This window comes from Bombus huntii, chromosome 9 (genome assembly GCF_024542735.1).
Source record: "Bombus huntii isolate Logan2020A chromosome 9, iyBomHunt1.1, whole genome shotgun sequence".
Taxonomy (NCBI): domain Eukaryota; kingdom Metazoa; phylum Arthropoda; class Insecta; order Hymenoptera; family Apidae; genus Bombus; species Bombus huntii.
Genome location: NC_066246.1, coordinates 6,087,564 through 6,108,321, shown reverse-complemented (window position 1 = coordinate 6,108,321; position 20,758 = coordinate 6,087,564). Strand labels below are relative to the sequence as shown.

The window sequence follows — 20,758 nt, the reverse complement described above, 5'->3', positions numbered from 1 at the left end:
AAACGGTATCGATTCTTATTCAACACGGTCTGCAACTAGCAATTTATCGTTTACAGTATTCGGTCTTGGCCTGTGTTCGCAATTCGACATCTCCTCGCGCTCGGCTCCGCTGTTGGTGGAACGATGCACTAGTGTCTTGGAGGAGAAGGCATTCGAGGACAGCACGCTGGATCTGTACAAAGTCTACCACAGTAGTCCTCCCAACGAGCAAACTTTGGAACTGCGGCAAAAATTAAACGAAGGTAAATTCTGTTTATTTCCAGCTGCCACGGCGGGGATTATGTTGATTCTGAGATGATCGCGTGTTAATATCGTTGATGTTCGGGTAGTCACGTTCGTCATTGACTTTTCAGATGTGTGTAACGCTGATCTAAGTTCGTATAGTGCTCAATGCGTAGCGAGCGTATTGAAGAAATTTCTACGAGAGTTGCCAGATCCTGTGATTCCTGTACAGTTTTACGACAGATTTATAGAAGCATCCAGTGAGTATCGTAAGCGGGCATCAAAGTAATAACGCTTTATTTAAATCATGGATCGTGCAGATCACGTCTGTCTAATTCTTCTTTTATTATACAGATACGAAAAACGATGAGCAGTGTGCAGCACGCCTGGGACAGCTCGTTTCAGAACTTCCAGATCATCACCGTAGTACTTTGTTTCACTTGATGGCTCATTTCTGTCGTATCTGTCAATTACAACACGGAAGGGGTTACACGGAACCTCCCACAATCCTTATACAAGTGCTGTGTCATATTTTTGTTAGACCTCCTTGGGAACGGATCGTGTAAGCGCGCTTAAGATTGACGTAATCGCTTTGACATATTCTCTGGTCAAATTCATTAATAACCGGTCGTTCGTTTTGCAGACAAATAGTACATAATATCGAGGCGCATATACGAATAGTGGAAGTGTTGTTGTTGCATGGTGATTGGAACGAGAGACTGCCTCAATTTGCGAGCCCACCGCAATTACCACCGCGAAAAGTTTCGAGGCCGCAATTTCCAGTTTTAGATCCGTTCTCCGTTCTCGACGAGGATAATTCGATGGACCGAACGGTGTCAGTCTCGGAAAGCAAGGAGTCTCAGCAGCAACCCCACAGGTAAACGACCGTTTATTTTTACGCACCCTATACAATCGTTGTATTTCTGGTTACTATAGTTCGCTGTATGTTTTGTTTCGAGAAGGCCACGCACGCTTCAGGAGGCTGAATGGTATTGGGGAGATATCACGAGGGACGAAGTGAACGAGAAGATGATTGATTCGCCGGATGGCACTTTCCTAGTACGCGATGCGTCTTCGAAGGGTGGGGAATACACACTGACGTTGCGTAAAGGTGGGACCAACAAGCTTATCAAGATTTGTCAACGGAACGGAAAATATGGCTTCTCGGAGCCGTATAACTTTCATTCGGTTATCGAGCTGGTGGATCATTACAGGAATTGTTCTTTGACGCAGTATAATTCCACGCTGGACATTAAACTGTTGTACCCTATATCCCGGTTTCAACAGGTAATTTTTGCAGAAATTTCATTGTGTTTGATCGTGACAGTTTTAGTATAAATTTAGTTTGTAATACGAATTACACGGAGCCTTTTGTTTCGATTAGGACGATGAAATTGCAAGTACAACGGACATGGCGAACGTTGCACAGAAATATGTAGAACTTGATAAAGAGATAACCGACGCGTTGAAAGAGTATAGAGAACTTTCGGAATTGTACAATAGAACGTCTTTCGAGGTCCAGTTGAAACGGCAAGCGTTAGAAGCTTTTTCGGAGGCTATCAAAATGTTCGAGGATCAAATGAAATTGCAAGAGAAATTTCAGAAAGAAGCTCAACCGCATGAAATATCAACGTGAGTTTTTGTTAATAGTTACGTTCCCATGCACCTCCGGTCGTGTATGCAAATTTGCCGACTATGTTTATAGATTAACTGATAATGCCGAGTTGTTAAAACGAAGACTGAAATCCTTAGAAGATAGCAGGGAGCTGTTGGACTGCGGTTTGAAGGAACAGATCGCCTACAATAGAACTCTGGAAAGAGAAATGCACAAATTGAAACCCGAGCTATTGCAACTCGTACGTCAAAGGGATAAACATCTAATGTACGTATGCTGATCTTTTGACTGTTACGTGTCCATTTACGGTTTAATATTGTTTTATTATCGTGTTATAGATGGTTGAAAAAGAACGGTATGAAACAGAATAAAATAAGCCAACTCGTGCTAAATCATTCGTTGTCGAATCCTTTGTTGGGTGACTTGGCGTACGGAGATCTTCAAGAAGTGGATCTTGAAGTCCATTCCGACGAAACGACTTGGCTATATCTCGAATGTTCTCGGTCCGACGCCGATCGGATACTCGCTGAGAGGCCAGATGGTACTTTCCTTATTCGAACATCAAGAACAGGACAATACGCACTTTCCATCATGTATGTATATTAATCGTTTCTTTTTTCGAATTTCTTTTTATCAACGTTGACGACATAGACAGATTGCAATCGATTTTTTATTCGTTACAGGTGTAACGGTACAGTGAATCATTGCATAATATATGGTACCGAACGTGGTTTTGGATTCGCTGAACCGTACAACATCCACAAGAGCTTGAAACATTTGGTGCTACATTACGCACAGAATTCCCTGGAGGAACACAATGAAAGTCTTAACACGACTCTGGCTTATCCAGCTTTTGCCTCGCCCGCTGCATTGTCGCAGTTGCAGGCTCAACAAATGCAGTTACAGATGAAAATGCACACGCAAAACCAATTACAGCTAACACGTCCCCTCGAAAATCAACATTACATGACGCACACGTAATGCTGGTGTGTCGATCAATAGAATTACAGAATTAATTAGGATGTACGTGTGCATGAATGTTTCCGAGATTAACGTCGAGGTGTGATTTAGAAATTGGAAATTAACGAGGTGATGACAAATGGTATTTCGAGGAGGGCCCTGTGAAATTTCTATTCGTTTTAATCGGTACGGTGGTATTATCTAGGGAAAAACAAGACGCGATAATTGATCGTTCCATTTTTATAGGTCGGAGGTAAACGCTTCCTTAAACAAAGTACAGTGGTATCCATAACGAAGGGAGAAACATTGGTAGCGGTAGCAACTCTCAGAAGCTATAGTTTATAATGTAATTATATACGTATGTTACCGTGGCGCAGCAAATAATTGTTTCGGTCTACAGGACCGCACTGCATAGATTTTACTATTCTCTCGGGGTTTGCAGACCTTTTTGATAGATCTTATGGATGATCGACTGAAAAAATTTACTTGAGCAAGTTTGCGAGACCCTGAGTACTGAGAAATAATCTTTTGTTGTCAGTTTGTATCTTCGATATAGGGAGAATCGTTTGGGTGTTGGAACGTGATACGTTGCATTTTTCAAGATGCACTTATTCGATCGAATACGTCAGAGTAACAGAGGCATATATCTAGTCTTACAGGCAATTTGATGGAAGAAACAAATACGATAGAGCAGAACGAAACATAAGTCTGACCACGCTCAAACTACTCGCAGTTTCGATTGGTAATCAGGGTAGTTGCATTTCGTAAAAATTTGATACTAATCTAAGGTTGATGAACGCATCCGTTCTTCTCGGGGCTAACGAATAAACACAACACATTTCGTAGACCGCTGTACTTCTGACTTCTTCGATAATTTTTTGTGAATATTTCCCAGACCTCCGTTTGTGTAACGCGCGGTACGCGATACGCGCGGGCATCGTTTATCGTGAATATGATTCACAAAGTATAAGATCTACAACAGTGATATTAGAATATATAATTAGAACGCGTCGCATAGAACATATAACTGAGCCTTTTGGATGCTTACGGAATGTTTTTGGTAGTGATATACTAAAGTAGCATCGATCACGGTTGAACAACTGGACGACGAGGCTGGTTTTCGGATATTTCGATCCACGCTACTTCCGATCGATTTTCCATTTGAAACGTGCCCGCCCGCGTTGCTTACGAACTTCATTACAACGAAAAGGAAAAAAGAAAAAAAAAAAAAAAACAAAAACAAAGTTTTTCACGGATGCGCGGGAACTTTTTTATATATATATGTTAGATTTCAAGTGCTGTGCCAGATCTGTATAGGCTACTACGCGTGTCGAAACACGTGTGTGTGCTAAGGGAGAGAGTGAGAGAGAGAGAGAGAGAGAGAGAGAGAGAGAGAGAGAGAGCGAGTGGGAGAGAGAGAGCGAGTGGGAGAGAGAAAGGGAAATCGTTTTTCGAAAAGTTAAACATATTGTCTGTGATTTCGGATTGCCGAGAAAGGATATATATATATGTATATGTATATACATATATATGTATGCATATATATTATACCGTGTCTATAATTTTCCAATTGATTTTTGCAATTCGCTTTTCTTCTCTATCACTACTTGTTTTTTCCCTTTAAGGTTTACGAAGCGTGTGATCGTTGGTTTAATACGCGCGTCGATTTCGACGAATATAGGTAGAATTATATTGCGACGGAATGTGCAGAAGCTAATGGTGATTTTATTAATTGTAACTTTTTCTTACGTTCGGTACTTCCTTTCTGTGCGTCGTGTCGAGAGTCTTACGAGTCTCGTCGCGCTCTTTTCTCTATTCGACTCGGTGTATTGCAGTCCCTGAAACGTCACGAGACGTCGTTTTCATTTGATTTTATCCGTATTCCCATTGCACCGAATACCGGTAAAATCTATGCACGCAGAACGCGATGTTCTCGTAAACGTGGAACAGGGTCGATCTCTTTCTCGCTCTTAAATGTCAAAGCTCATTGTGCTCTTTGAATGATCTCAAAAGGTAACGGTAGTCTCGTTGGTTGGCACGGCAACGAGAAGAATCACGGTTGAACCGGTCGCGATTGAATCGATACTCGAGAAATTTTACGTATTACATTGCGGTCCGTAATCGTAAAAGTGTATCGAGGGCGATCCACGCGAACAATGGTTTCACGACTTGTAGCGGTCACTTGAGTCGAAAACGACGATTCTTCCCGTTCTCGTTTCTTCCCGCGTGATTCTCGCTACCGCATAGTCAAAAGAAAACTGAACCGATATAATATAATGGATCGATGGACGAGCGAGAAACGATCTCGAGCTTGAAAGAGTTGAAAGCAGCGACGAGCTTCAATTTTTTGTTCTTCTCTTTTCTTTTTTCTTTTCTTGGTCGTTCGTTTGTTCCGTATAGGATGATGAATTTCGAGGATAGGCAAGATAGATGGACAAAGACGCAAGCGACAGAAGGGGGGAAAACAGACTGTTTAAAGAAGAGAAAGGCTCGTTGCTCATCCTAAAGGCTTCGAATTACGTAGATTTAGGTAGCTTAGGTTTTTTATACGAGAGAAACAAATTAAGTGCCCTGGCGCTGATAGGCTTATATATCGTAGATTCCGTGATCGTCCAATCGCGTACAGGTGCAGTATTCGATCGTTGTTCAATCGCATCGTCACCGGGTCGCCCGCTTCTTCGACGTTTCGATTATTCAAGTCATTGAACGTTTTGCTTTCGGAAGTCGATAGTTTCCTTTGCATTTTAATCCGTTTATCGTTCGACGTGTTTCGTCGATTCTAACATAGGTCTTTATGTTTATCATTCTGCACGACTGTGAAAGATAGAAAGAAACACTAGGAGAAGAAACTCGAAGACAACGTTTATACCGTCGATAGGAAGAAGGAAGAGCTACGATAGAATCGACAGCGGAATTAAACATGTAATTATAATTTCAAATGGCTGATTAGAATGGTAAAGAAAGCCACGACTTGCCTCGAATAATTAATGACAGCGAAGCAGACGGAAACGTGCAATCCGATGACGGGAAGCGTAGCTTTTACGTGGTATGACCAGCTGTAACGGCGACGAGTTCGAGATCCGCGTTGAACATTCACTGGAATATTCGAATCGTCGAATCCTCGTTGAAATCTTCAAATAGAAATAAAAGATACGCGCGTAGAGAGAGAGAGAGAGAGAGAGAGAGAGAGAGAGAGAGATCTTCGAAACCCACGACCATTACTGCTCTTTTTGTAGTTGGTTCTCGAGTTTGGGAGAACACAGACCGGTTGCTTGTTCCAACGGGATCCATCGGGTTTCTCGCGACTCGCTCTCGTCGTCCTTTCTCAGGAGCAGGAGTAACGCAATCCACACAAGTTAAAAGTACACGACTACACACACGCGACCATCGTACATTATCAAATACATATAAACACACGTAAACAAAGTGTGCGCAGATGCATGCCCTTGTGCGCGAAATACAAACAGTGAGTTAGAGATAAAGAAGAAGAAGAAGAAGAAAAAAAAAAAACATAAAAAAGAAAAAAAAGATACATTCGTTGGCGAAAGAGTATATGTCGTGGAAGTATGATGAAAAAGAGGAGAATGATTTGAGAAAAATGGAAAAAAATATATGAACATATATATATTATATATATTATATATCTATATATTTTTACTTACTTTGAAAACAAACCTTTAATTGATTATTTATAATATATTCGTGCGTATGTTGTATACATATGTGTATATACATATATTATATCGTAGCATCGTGGTGTACCATTCGAAGGTACGTAAACCTTGACGATCGCGTTTTCCACGAGGAACGACGCGCATCGTGGAACGCGAGATCCGCAAGGCTCGTGCGTTTTCGAATATCGTCGATGAAAGGCAACGTGCACGCGTGCACACACACACACACACGTTCAACAATTTTTCCAGGGAAAGACCAGGCATCTTTTTGTAATAACGTGCGCGTTTGTCTGTGACAAGCGTCGACGATTAATAAGCGCGACCGAAGACGTTTCTATTTTTAAGGCCGAGCGAAATACGCTTTGGCATCGCTCGATCGGAACGTGATCGCGAACGGCTGCGCAACATCGACTGGAATCGTTTCAATTTTCACGCGCCCATATTCGAAAAACGCTATTGGCTTGTCTTGACCGATCCTTTCTTTCTTTCATCGTGTGCACGCGTTTACGTCGATAGATTGGATCGCAGGCGGTTTATTTGGAGCATCGATGGAGGCGAATAAGATTAAGAAAGAACGCGAGATGCTCGCGCGCAGGTGAAACCAAGGTCGGGGTAAATTAAGTGCAACAAATACTCTGTGTATAGAACGAATACGGAACGAACTGGGCATCGGAGAAAATTCAAATATTCAGTGGTTATCGTAGTGGCGAGGGAATTTACCGGGTCAACGAAAGGAAATTATGTTTGCAACTATGAACGAAACAGGACGAGACCGAATCATTCCAAGTATTTGTCCTTTGGGCTTGATTTACCTCGATCGTATTTAATCCACTGTACGGAGTGGGCTATATCCGATCTATCCGAGTCGATTTTTCACGTAGACTCGATCACGATCGACCGCGAGACGTTGATCTCTCGCGGTGTCCTTTTGTATTTTTCGAAAAGGGGACGAGTCCTCGTTTGAGATTTTATGGCATAATAAAAAAAGAGAGTCAGGCAACGCTGATTGTCCGATACAAAACACGTGTCACATCACGATGTACATAGAAATATATCCGAGCTATGGTGGTGAGGCTCTTTTATATATATATATATCAATATATATATATATAAAACAAACAAATACTAATAATAAAAGAAAAAAGGGAAGAAAAAAGAAGGAAAAGAGAATGATTTGGAAATTAACGTGGACTTCTCGGCGGGACCGGTCCAACAATTTCTTTCACGAGCCGAAACTTTAGCGAACGCTCGACCATTTCCACGACGGTGTTACCTTCGCGACACTTGTTCGGTCCGATGATCCTTGGAACGATCGATATCCTTTTTTTACATTTGTGCCAGCGTGTCGACCGCCGTGCCTCGTCGAGTCGACGAGTCAATTTCGGGGAACCAAAAGAAATTCGAAGATACGAGGAGAACTACAGAGAAATCGGATCGACTGGACGAGGCACCATGATTTTTGTCGGCGATTCAACGGGTGCTCGCTCTGGATCGAAACGAGATCGATGGTTGGAAAAAGGGATGAGAATCGTTGGATGGTTTGGCGATTGAAGAAGAAAGAGGGAATTTTAAGGGGACGAAAAACGGTTGGGAAGAGAAAAGAAAAGAATGATGCGAGATGAGAGAAGATAACGTGTAAAGTTGCCTTAGTTTTTCTACAAGTTGAACAGGTGCGATATGTGAGCGAGAGAGAGTGAGAGAGAGAGAGAGAGAGAGCGTGCAAGAAAGAGAAAGTAGAAAGGTAGAGGAACAGAGAGGGACGAGATATTTCGTACGGTGCGAATCGTCGATAGACGATCGATCGACGATCAACGAGAATATATTGTACGACGGCAAAAGAAAAGAAAAGAGTGACAAGAGATGATCGATCGAGAGAGTGAGATATTCTGGTGTGCTCGTCACGAAATGAAGAGCCTTGCAACATAAAGAAAGAAATTTTCTGCGAAACATTGATAATCAAATCGTATCGATAACACCTATCGTAATCGAAACCATAATTTCTAATACATAAATAGCGATTCCTGTAATAGTATGCGAGCGCCGATTTTTCCTGACATTTGGAAAACTCATATAGAGGATACGACGAACAGTTTCTCTGGACGTTCGTAGACACTCTTTTTCTAATATTTGCAGCAATATGTATAAATAATATATTACTCTGGCGGTTTAGCTATGGGCAAAACTCTCAGGTTCCAGTTACTAACGAGATATTTAAACTAACCTAACGAACTATTGTACACGGAGAAAACGAGTAATTTAAGCGTTACGATACGTCCTTTTATCGAGTAAACCGATGAAACATGGATTCGATTCCTCTCTTTTGTCAATGCTAACGATTTAAGTAGAAAGAAACAGGCCAATAGGAAATAGAAACTAGTGGAAAGAACGAAGGATCGCCGTAGACCAATATATTGTTACCCTAGGCATAACGAATTAATTGTAAATTGTAAAATCGGAGTATCTCTTGACGCCTCTGCTCCAGAAATGGCTGAGATCGGGGAAAGACGATTCCAAGAGAAAGTACGAGAGTCTGGCGAGAGAAGCGTGTGTATGTTTGAGAAGATGCGAGAAGTTAAAGAGCAAGAATGTTAAAGATCACGCAAGAACGTCGTGTAACGATCTTCGCAATTTACCCAAGTCTGTGTCCAAATTACAGAAGAAAAGAGGTGAAAGGAGAATTCGTTGATCGTGTTGCATATCGGGGGCAACTATCACCGTCTGATATGCTTGAAAAACTTCACAGAATTGGGCGTTATTCTCTAACGAATTTTTCATTTAAAGTTCAAAGGAAACCGAAGACGACTGTGCGTATAAATCGAAGTTGATTCATCGGTAAGCGTGGCTGCTCACTTAGCAAAGTGTTGCGAATATGCGCGACGTAAAATCGTATTCTTGGCGCGTGATGGATCGTCGAGGAATTCGCGTACGCTCTCGAGGACAACGTTCGCCGAATAAAATATTGCCCAACTCTGATCTCTTGCCAGTTAAGTAAAAACACGATACATCCCACTTGGGGGGATATCTCGACCGTCTATAATATACAATACGCGTTCGAACCGCGAGAGCACGGCTTTAAGGCGATTTCGCCCCTATCGATCGTCTGTGTTAAAATAAAGCGCGTGTGTGTTTGTGTGCGTGAGAAAGAGAGGGAGAGAGAGAGAGAGAGAGAGAGAGAGATCGGTCGCACGCGAAACCGTCTTAAAATCGTGTTCGACGGTCGACAGATTTCGTGTACGTCCATTTGGATCCTTGCCAGTCTTTTTCTTTCTTCGTTTTCCGTGGCCGGGTATCGTGTGAGATTCAAATGTGTCGGTGGACATCGGGGCGCCTGTATGCGAGTGAAAAAGCACGATCGTGTGGTGGTTGCGCTGCAAGGCGATAATCGCTGATCATTAAACGAATCGGTTCAGCGAATGGATTCTATTTCGCGGATATGCGAGAGAGAGAGAGAGTGAGAGAGAGAGAAAGAGAGAGAGAGAGGGTGGGTGGGGAGGGGAGGGAAGGGAAAGGGATGAGAAAAAGTCGAGAGGGGCGGGTTTCGGATACCTGGGGCTTATGGGATGGGGATTACACGGGGAGGGTGTTACAAAAGAAGGTAGAGAAGAAGTTATCGATATACAATTATTACGTTATTAACGAATGTATGCTGTCCCACTGTGATAAAACTTTTTGTTTTTGCATGTAAAATATACTATTATTGTCATAAGTATATGAGACGATGGAAAAGAACAAAAGGAAAAAAAAAAGTGAAATCATATTATAAAAACGGTGCATGTATATAGATATATGCGCCGAGGCATGCGCGATCTTAGAACGATCTATGTATGTGTACTTATATATCTATATATGTGCAGGCACACAGACACGAAGACACCTACACAGCAGACACATGTAACACAACACGAGCATCATACATATATTGTGATTGAGTGTGCACGCAGTAAAAGTGTATACTACTACAAAGAATACAAATTTTAATTACCGGACCGACCTGTCTTCATGCGCTTGCGATCGATGGTCGGAGCGAGGGTGGACGGGTGGCGGGATCGTTCGTCGTTCGACGATTTGGTGCAATCCGAGCGGGCGCCAGCGCGTTTTACAAATTTGCAAAAATTTTCTAGCGATTCGAATGCTCTCGCGTTCCAAGGACCGAGATACGATTTGCATATTTTTCTTTTTTTTTCTATTCGAACTACGGATCGGGAGAACAGCTTGCAGTGGTATTCTGTCGAAATTGCGATTGGTACATAGCGGCTCGTTCATTTCGATGTCGTCTCCCGTTGGAGACTGATCGAGGAAACGAACGGTTTAGACGGTCGACGAAATTCTCCGCGAATATATCTCGTTTGTTTTTCGAACAACAACGCGTATAAATTATATTCGGTTTTAATGGGACACGTGGAATTTGACGGATTCTGTCGAAGTGCATGAAAACTGGTGGTACAATGAATGTTTACTCGCTTTTTCGCGCAACGGTCATCCTCATATTGTACCGTTTATTTGGTAGTTCTACCATGTAAAACCATTTATATTTGCATATGATTAATATGTTTTACTTATAACACTCTGTCGTTCCATGTTATTTCGCAATTCGACTCGTCACCAAATCTATTCCTTTCCATAGATCCGAGACATCCGACGAGTAACGATCCTCCCAGTAACAACCCTTCGGAAATTGCCACGCAACGAATCACGAGGCTCGTAAAGTACAGAATGTCAAAATATCAATCTAGATACGAGGAAATTGTTGTCCGTCGCTTTGCTTACCGATTCGATTCGACGTTGTTTCAGATACGAGCTAACGGGAGAAATTAACACGCGAGCAGAGTTGCAAGAAATTACGAAGTCGAGTCCGAGTGGCAGAGTTATTAACGGCGGCGAAATTACGAATTCGAAAGAAATCGTGAGAATCGCGTGCCTTAGTTCGAAAGACGTACCTGCCTGACATTGTTGCGAGGATAGAGATCGGTGGTGGCGACGGCGGTGGTGATCGTACGATGGCCGTGGCGATGGTGTAGGTGGCAGAGGCAATGGTAGTGGAGAATTTAGCTGCTCGTGTCGGTGTATCTAACGCGACGAAACAACGTTCCGATTGGCAGTGTGCATCGCGTAGCGAGCTTGCGCGCCGCATTGCACGGCTGCAGTCGAGTCATTATGCAGGTACTGGCTGTCACTTCTACTCACTGTAACCGCAGACCGACGTTGACTATCGTCGAGTTCTCTATGCATCCGACCCCTCGACGGTTTCGTCGCCCGATACAGCGGCACACCGCTGAATATATTACAGCTCGTTTAAACCTGATTTCTAATGCACCCTTCAAGTATCACTGCGTCGACACTGATTCACGGAATCCCCTTCCCTTTCCTTCGTTACGGTCGTACGCGAGCGCGCGTTCGCTTTTGCTTTTCTTTTCGCTCTTTCTACACAGTCGGCTCTATAGCCCAAGTTTACATCGGGTGTACAACGCAAGACTGCAGTTAGTATCTAGAAATACAAACCTTACGCTTCGGAGAGGGAGACATCGACTGTGATTAGAGGGTAAAATAAATGGCAGTTCGATCGCGAGCAGGGAATTACAGCACACTGCACCCTGTTCTTCGCGACTGGATCATTCCGATGGTTGGATCGCGATACCTTCGCGTGATACCGGTGCACGCGGGTCTCAGTGTTCGGTTGGCACGCGACTAACTTCGCGTTTTAATCAGAGGCGTCGCGTCGCTTTAGAACCGCGGTAATAATCGTCGGCATGTGGAAGAATAACGTAGAATCGAAGAGAATTCGAGCCTCGTTTCGAAAAATGCAGCGAAGGATTGTCGCACTTCCGTTCGCGACGTCCGCTAAAATTTATCGCCACGAAATTTACCATCGTTCCGATTGCATAATTTTCCGCTTTTAAGTCATTCGATCGATCGTTACGAGTCGCTACGAATCGTCGTTACCGTCCGTCTTTTCGGCCAGCGGAATGAGTCGTTGGAACGAAATCGATTCCTCGAGACATTTCCACGACTCGAAACTCAACCGCGTCACGACTATAAATCACGAACCTGGTGTTCGCGGTTGCTTATATTAAATCACTGAATTCGGCGAACAGCTTCCTACGTCAGAATCGTACACGATCGTATCGCGTGACCGCGATCTATCGACCTTTCGGATTTCTTTTCAGGTCTGTCGGTTTACGATTGCGCGCGCGGTGTCCCCGAAACAAACGTCCGAAACGAACGGTCGTCTCGAAGGCGTCTGTTCGCCGTTTTAAACGATCGAATTGCTAACAGCGATTCCCCAAGAACGAGCGACCCGCACGTTCCTCCAAGAAGCATTCTGCTTCTTCTTCGGGCAATCTCAAGTTCCCCCTCGACTTTCGCCTGGACTCGTTACCTTTTCTTCAAATTACACGGCAATTAACGCGGAATAAGGTTCTCTTTACGCGCACTTCTCCCCGACTCCGAGTAAGAGCAGCCTGGGTTGATTATTCGTACAAGTGCTGACTCGGACTCCCCTGCAACCGACGTGATCCGTCCGACCAGCCACCAACTTCTACCACTATCGAATATACCACTCTCGCCTGACCAGTGGCGCGCTTATACCACTGGTTCCAGCCAGCGATTCAGCTTTGTCAGTAAAATCTTTTGAAATCTAGCAACATCCTGCGATTTATTGACGTACGAGAAGTTCGTTCGCCGTTCGTATCGGTTTTTACCGTTTGTCGTTTTTCCGCGGATAACGTACGCGTTTTTCACGGAAGAAACTACGTCGATCGTGTTAAACGGCCGAGTCGGCATACAGAGCGTTCGCGCGAACAACGAAATAATTACACCGCGCGGGCATAAAACTCGATTAATATTACACGTCAATATTAGTTCGGTTCTATTTAACGCGACCAATCGAATCGCGATTATGCGGTGGTCCGGTGCGCAGTCAGTTGCGTTTTTCTGTTGGCGGACTCGAATATCGGATTTTCGGGACGTCGCGACGAGAATTAATAATACCGTGCGCCTCTGCATTATGCGGCGCATCTCGATCGTTCGACGTCCGTGAATTCCAGCAATCACCCTTCCTAATTGATAATGTTTGATTCGCGGACGATGACACCGGTCATTCCGTTGCGCTGGCCGAAATTATCCAGACGAGCTTATGGTTCCTGTCACCGCGAACAACCCTCGGAACGTCTGGCTTCCTCCAACTTCGTCAATTTGTTTGATATTCATGGGGGCGGTCCCTTAACCGATCACGATCCTTAACAACCGCCATCGTTTATTAAGATCGCGTAACCGAGAAGCTACGACGATGGGACCGGTTGAAATTTCCAACCTGTCTCTGACCCGATTCGTTCCCGCAACCATGAAAATTTCACAACCTTTCGTAGATTGGTTCTCCATCTTCAGCTTCGTCGAGTATAGAGAAACTTCGCCGCGAACAAGTGGCTGCTTGCGAACGAGAAATTCGGGCAACCTCTTGGCGAAACTGTCGAAGAAGCGTTATCTCGCGTCTTGTGTCTCTTTCGCGGGCCGTTAGTAGCGCGATGAGAGTGCGATCGCGAACAACCCGGAACGACGTGACGATGGTTAAGGGTTAAGCCGGTTTTCAGGGGTGGACCGGTTCGACGGGGTTCGGCGAGCATTTCCGCGTAACCGACCTCGACAAACCGAGCGAAACGAGGTCAGGAACGGCGCGTACGAGGAACGAGGGATGTCGGTGGGTCGGTGGCTGGTCGGCCGCCTGCCCACCCCCCGGCCAGGGGATGTTTCTCCGCTCGGAATCCCTCGGATCCGCTCGGACGTTGTCGTTTCTACGAACTGCCGTGGAATCGTGTTACATCGACACGTACGCCAGCAGCACGACGCGTACCGCCACATCGGCGAACATCCGAATGTACGTGCTCGATTCCGACACACCGACACGGTCCACACGATGTGCACGCCGGCCCAATAACTACGGACACCGATATCGGGCCAAGCCGAACTTACGAGCAAGGAACACGCAACGAGTACGAGCGCGCCTACGCGCTCCACCACGTGGCGGACGCGTATTCTTCATTTTTCATATCGTAGCGACATCCGTTTGTAAGAGAAAGGATATTCCATGAGAAAACGTATATAGAATACATAGAAAGCAGCATAGTTGGAAATTTTTAACGATCGCAGGTATCGCTGTGTTCTATTTCGAATTGCTGGAAAAGTACCGCATCGTTCCTTACTCTCTTCTTGTCCACTTTGCGGTCAGGTCTTCTAGTAACAACGTCCCTATGCTTTGAAACAGCGTAGCGTCGTTTCGCTTGCCATCCTTGAACTCTTTGCACGCTCGAAAGCTGAGCATCTGTACAATCTCACGCGCACTGGACCACCACCTCCGACGATCCTTAAAAATGCATCGCGACTAATGCGTTGGTCACTCGAACGAGACAGAACCCACGCGGTCTCACGTCGTTGTCTCAACCTGCAAAAGTAAAAAAAAGCTTTCGAGAGAAAAAAACGGAAGGAAGAGGGAGAATAGAATGGAGAAGCGCGAACGAGGCGAAGCTAGATAGATAAGAGTGGCCATCGGGGATTGCGCCTGCGAATCAGGTACGCGTTTCGCGCGTGCACCCCGGAGACCAGTAGCGCTGGCAGGTGTGCGTTCCCCTGCGAGCACCTGAATGCCGTGTTACGAGCGGCTACAAAGGGGAACACACGGAGAGGTTAGTCCCGGTCTGCGCATACGAGCCTGGGGCAAAGCGTAAGGCGAACGTGGAGCGAGCGTAGCGTGCAAGGACACGTAGAGGCAAAGCGGGAGAACGCCGCTCTCGCAGCCTTCGGAACGCGAAGAGCGCGCACACTTTCGCGCAGAAACTATCGTGTGTAAGTTGTGTCGGGGGAGAGTAGGGGGAGAGAGAGCAGGTAGCGACGGTAGAAGCAGGGCGGCAGAGGGTTGGCGGGGCGGTGGTAGTCGCGCGGCCGTCGGACTAACACGGTGCGGTCGTCATTGGGCGTCGGGACGCCGTGGCGACGCGGTCTCGACTCGAAAGCACGCTCGGTTGGCGAGCACGCGCGCGCCAAGTGTGTTCGGAACGCGACACGAGGACCGAGTGCGCGAATTTTGCCGCATCGTTTTCTGCAGCCACGTTAACACCCCGCCGTACTCCAAATCGCCGCACACTTTTCCACGCACGGAGCCATACACACACACACGCGCGCGCGCGCACACATCTTCCTGTACACGGTCACATATCGTCCGAAGCGTGAGTCGCGATCCTCGTCGTGATCGGCAGAGTTGGTGCGGATTTCCGTTTGTTTCTCGATACCGTCCAGCATCGCGGTTGGTTCGCGTGCCGCGTCGTGGCTCGCGCGTGTGATCGATCGAAGATTCTTTCGCGAACGGAATCACGAGATCGGGCCGAGGTTGAAGAGGCTGTTCGGTGCGTCGCGTCGGGACGAAGTTCACGCCACGCGAACTAGGTCCTCGATCACCGTACGAAGATCCTCTTTTTAGGTTGTTCTCGAGTACAAGTTCCACGTTGGTCGTGCAATCGCGAGGAAAGTGTTTGATCGATCGTGATCGGCAATCGTAGAATCCTGCAAAGTGTGCGCGTTTTGCCTCGTACGAGCGAGAGAGAGAGAGGAGAAGAAAGCGAAAGATAGAGAAATAGAAAGGTAGAGAGAAAGAAGGGGAAAATAAGTGTGGACACGATCGCCGGCCGATATCCCGGCGTGGATACAACGACGAGTGTTCGGTTTGGTTGGATCTCATCGAAGGTGGAGGAGACGTCGCACGATGAGACGGACGACGAGAGAATGTCGCGCGGATGCCGCGGGATTCGTCTCAGTCGTCCGACTGGTCGACCGGTGGCCGTTGAAAGCGTCGAAGAGGAGCGCGTTGCGGAGAGGCTGAAGGGCAGCAGGTCGTCCTCAATGCCGTATCATGATCTGATGGGACGAGTCATGTCACGTGTCGTCGGGACGCTGCTCGCGCGCTCGACGCTGCTGACGAGCGTCGCCGCGGCTCTCGTCGTGCTCTTCTGCTGCTGCAGGTGCACTCGCGCCAGCGAGTTCCCCGAGAGAGAGTGCTGCGACCTGATATTCCCGATCCCGGAGCCAACCGGAAGATCCACGTCCGCGCCGACGCCAACGGGGAGAAGCGGTAAGTTTCGTTCTAAGATTTATTCCTTGAATATCGTTTTCAGAATTTTGTCTGGCGTTTTGAAAAAAATCCCACTTTTCTTAGGCTATACTTTTCCGTTTGCGTTGCCTGCGATTCGACGAAACTGCCCTTTGCTCGAAATATCTCGGTCAACTTTGTCGCGTAATCAACAAGAAGAACACGCTCGTCGGTAGGGAATCGCGTTTGTTGACATTGGCTGGCCGGGACTGATTCGTAAACAGTCGCGGTACCTCGATCCCGCGTGTTCGTTCGATACAAAGTCGAAGGTCGTCCGCTATTTGTTTCGCGAAGTTAGTTTCGCTGCTCTTTAGCACCGCGCAGAGTACAATCGCGAATCGGTGATACTTTGGGAAAAACTTCGCAACGTACTTTCGTCGTTGGATTTGCGCTCGTTGATTAATCGAATACGCGAATGTAGGTAAAGCGGTAGTTTCGGTATGGGGAAGTGTGTTCGACGAAGCTCGTTTCAGCTTTTTTTTTTATGAACATTCGTTTTGCCGGTGATTTGATAGAACATTCCAATGGAGACGAGGCGAAGGGCGAGGGGAGAGATAGAAGGGAAGTCAATAATTGAACAGGAACCAATAACTGTACGTATAGCTTGGCCGTATTTTGTTAGCCACCGAGCAGCTATTACAATTTCCGTAGAGGGATGAGCGGATTATTAATTCAATTAGGATCAGTTATTAATTCAACAACGACGGTTTATCGACGCGAGTTCAATGCGGTGGTAATTTAAGTGGCGAAACAACCGCGTAATCGAGTGGCCTGTTTTCAAGCGGAATGCGAGTCACCCCCGACCACCCCTTCGTCTTTTCTCGCAGCCTTTTCAGATCTCCTTCTACTTTCAATTTCTTTCCCCGAAGAAATACCGGGAAGAAACGAGTCGGCTCTTCTTTCTCCATTCTGATTTTTCCGCTAATTAACCAACCAACGTTTCCGTCACATATTAATCTTCGTCCAAGCTACGGATGCTCGAACAAACGTCGAACTAACCGTCGACGTCGTGGCTTTTCATCCGCGAAAACTAGCTCGAAAATATTCTTTACGCTGCCTCCTGGATCGATATCTTTAATTAAGTCGAATTTATGGGCCACGGTCTTTTCAACGTGCCTGTTCGTTATTCATATTCGCGGATTATACGACCAGCTTCGGAACCACCTTCTACCGCCCTCGTCAACTCTTTCTCCACCCTTCTTTTCTCCGTATTCAAGAAACCACAAACCTCGTTACCCCTTAATCTTCCTCTGCCGCTATATTTGATCATTGCTTCTCTTTCGTTTCTCTTCGAACGAGTACCCATTGTCGGAAACGAACGTTACTCGCTCGACCAACCTCCATATCGTAGCTCTACGACTCCAAGTTCACGGAACTAAAAACAAAGGATAGATAGAGCGCACCGGTCGCTGGTATTTTATCGTTGCCGCAGTTGCTCGTTGCGGCGGAAACCAGGACGATTCGTTCTTTTAAGTCTTCTCGGTTTCGGCGAGGTTAATGGAGACAACGGTACTTAGCGGGACACACGCGAACAGTCGGCGGTCGACGTTGTCGTAGGAAGCGAGCGGTGTCTGCGGGCATTTCGGCCCCTACATGGGATGAACTTGGATCGAGGTCAGCCACGATCGAAGGTTATCCGGCGCGTCTATAGACGGTGAGTAAGTTTCAGGGAGGAAGTCATTTATACCCCATCACGGAATTCCTCGCTGGCGAAATATCGCGTACGTGCTCATAGAGTGTTAGTAATGAAAGACGATCGGCTTCATCGGCCTTTTATATTCCTGCTCTCTCTTTCTGTCGAAGGTCGAGGGTGAACGATACCTCGTCCACCTCTTTTCGTTTCGTTCCGCCCTCGTTGCTCCGTTCTTCGGTCTCGTCGTTGCGTTCACGAGAATGGAAATCGCCCCTTTGCTTCTGACGTATCTCGAAGGAGTTTCACGAGTGATGGATTTGATTCGATTCCGATGTAACTGTAAAAAAAAACAGCGTTAACCTTAACGTTGGAGTTTAAACGGGACGGTAGTTTTCAATTTCAATCGGGCATGCTAGAACGAATGTAATTGGTTCTACCACCTCGTTCGTTATAGCGTTGCTGCGTTCGTATATACCGAATGTATTTATATTTCCAGATAATCAATTGCGCAAAATTAATTTATATGTAGATACAACTATATATATATATATATTTATATGTAAATATATAACTTTTGCGATCCTTGCATATCAAATCACGATTAAACTCGATAGAAAATGTGAACGATCTAACGCGATTGACGTGACATATGTGTTCGATACAGTATCCTGATTCCATCGAGGAAAACTGTAACGATATTCGTTCGCTATAGCGTTGTTCGTTCCTCTTCCGGACACACCGCATCTTTCTTGTAAATCGATCGGGGCAGCGTGACCACGCTTTAAACCGCCGAACTAATTAACCGGTCCGAAGAAACGTCGTGTTGAATTCGTAGCGGAGCGCAGTCGCTTGAAAACGAAACTTAAGGTCGGCACAGAGCGAGAAAGGGATGGGCGCCGAGACGAGAGAGGGCGACGTTGCGAAGCGTGGAGGCACGAAAGCGTGCGGAACAGAAGGCGACAGCCCGTCGAGGAGGAATCCTTCTTCGAAAAAAGCGCAGGCACGCTCGCTCGCTATCTCGCTCGCTCGTGGCCACAGCGGGCAAAGATTTTCCCAAGCGCTCGCCACCGTCGTTGTACGACTCCTGGCTTAAATGTCGCGAGTCAGCTCGCAAAAAGGAAGAAACGCGCGGAAAGGGGAGAGGGAGAGGACGGGCTGCGCCCGAGAAAAAGGAGGCGCGCGCGGTCTACGGATAAAAAGAAAAGAGGGGAACGAGAAGTGGCCCATTGACGTTAAATCGCACGGTGAGGCGCTTTTAAACGTCCTCGCTATTTTCATGCGACCTACTTTGCCAGCCGCACCGTAACGAGGTTGCTTTCGCATAAATTCGGAGTGCCTTCGAGTTCCTCTGCTCCACCCCCTGGTCACCTTCTCGTTTATCCCATCGCGATTCTCAAATTTTTCGCATCGGTCGAATCGAATCGACGTTCGCCGCAAGAATAAACAACCCTTGGTTTCTTCCCTGCGCTCGGTGTTCGACGATCGTGCGTATCCCGCTACTCGAACATCTCTCGTGGTCGATCGTATCTCCTGGGAAACTGAACTTTCAGTGGAAACGCGTATCTACCGTAGTTCTGCGCGAGAAAATCTTAAGCGCTGTGCCGCTTCGATGGACATCTATAGTCCGGCGTGATTAATTAATCGCGGTAGAGTGATCGAATACGCTGGAGGATACTGTTTACGTTTGGAGCGGTCTGTTTCCCTTACTCTGGCGTTTCCATCGGTGATTCTGCTCTAGGGTTTTCTAAAGCACCTAGATTTTACACGTACACCTTCTCGAACGATTCGTTTCTCTTCTTTTTAGCGTTATTAATTGCTCGAGGAAAAGAGTAAAAAAAAAGAACGAGGCTGCACGCTCGCATCTTGTATAAAACTTAATATTCCACGTAAGCCACGCAACGCATAAGAGTCAGGCTGGTCGTTGCCCTGCGTACGTATTCCATTTGGTTTTACTCTTTCGGTAGCCAGCCTTGGAAACGTATGCGCATATTTTCGCGCGCGGCAATGCCATTAGTCGGACGAGGGCGCGATTTAAAAGAACGCTTCGATATCGCAACGAACGGTTCCGATAGCGGCTCGCTCCATTAAATTACGGAACAGTTTGATTTCCCGGGCCTCGATCCCCGTAATTAATTATTCGGCAAAATTTCATTATCGAAAATAAATTCGTACGTCGTGTGCTGGCTTCCATAGAGCACTGTGATAGCACCAGTTCGATTCTAAACATTCTGCATCGAACTCGCTCGCGGCAGAGTCCGCTACGATAGCGCGAAACGTGACCTACGCCATACGTGTTCGCGAGACGACAATTGCGCGCCGTTTGCCGTTCAAAATCGCCGTTTCTGCTCTCTGTCGTCGTCCTGATCGACTCTCGGAGAAGACGCAGTTATTCGATGAAAAATTTACACGGTCGTTTTATCGATTCGTTAACAAACGCGTACTAGGCGAGTCCCATAAATATTTACGGGTGTTTTATCGAGTTAGCGCGTTGTACGCGCGATCCTCGATTTCAAGCAAGTTGC

At 46.2% G+C, this 20,758-nt stretch overlaps 2 protein-coding genes across 11 annotated transcripts in view; both read left to right on the top strand.

Annotated features, from left to right (window-relative positions):
• The window catches only part of LOC126869253 (phosphatidylinositol 3-kinase regulatory subunit gamma), a 37,002-nt gene extending 25,967 nt beyond the window's left edge, over positions 1-11,035 (top strand). For 9 of the 10 annotated variants that reach the window (XM_050625522.1, XM_050625521.1, XM_050625524.1 and 6 more), the window contains 9 exons: positions 57-242; positions 354-482; positions 577-784; positions 866-1,099; positions 1,185-1,509; positions 1,607-1,854; positions 1,928-2,104; positions 2,176-2,430; positions 2,521-11,035. In XM_050625522.1, the coding sequence (XP_050481479.1) occupies positions 57-242; positions 354-482; positions 577-784; positions 866-1,099; positions 1,185-1,509; positions 1,607-1,854; positions 1,928-2,104; positions 2,176-2,430; positions 2,521-2,818 (2,060 nt within the window). In that variant the 3' untranslated portion in view covers positions 2,819-11,035. The remainder of the gene's footprint in view (positions 1-56; positions 243-353; positions 483-576; positions 785-865; positions 1,100-1,184; positions 1,510-1,606; positions 1,855-1,927; positions 2,105-2,175; positions 2,431-2,520) is intronic. The other variant, XR_007690868.1, reaches the window with a different exon arrangement.
• A 4,253-nt stretch (positions 11,036-15,288) lies between these two features.
• Positions 15,289-20,758, top strand: part of LOC126869254 (uncharacterized) — a 221,037-nt gene continuing 215,567 nt past the window's right edge. Inside the window, exon 1 of the mRNA XM_050625527.1 lies at positions 15,289-16,585. Within this exon, the coding sequence (XP_050481484.1) occupies positions 16,240-16,585 (346 nt within the window). The 5' untranslated portion in view covers positions 15,289-16,239. The remainder of the gene's footprint in view (positions 16,586-20,758) is intronic.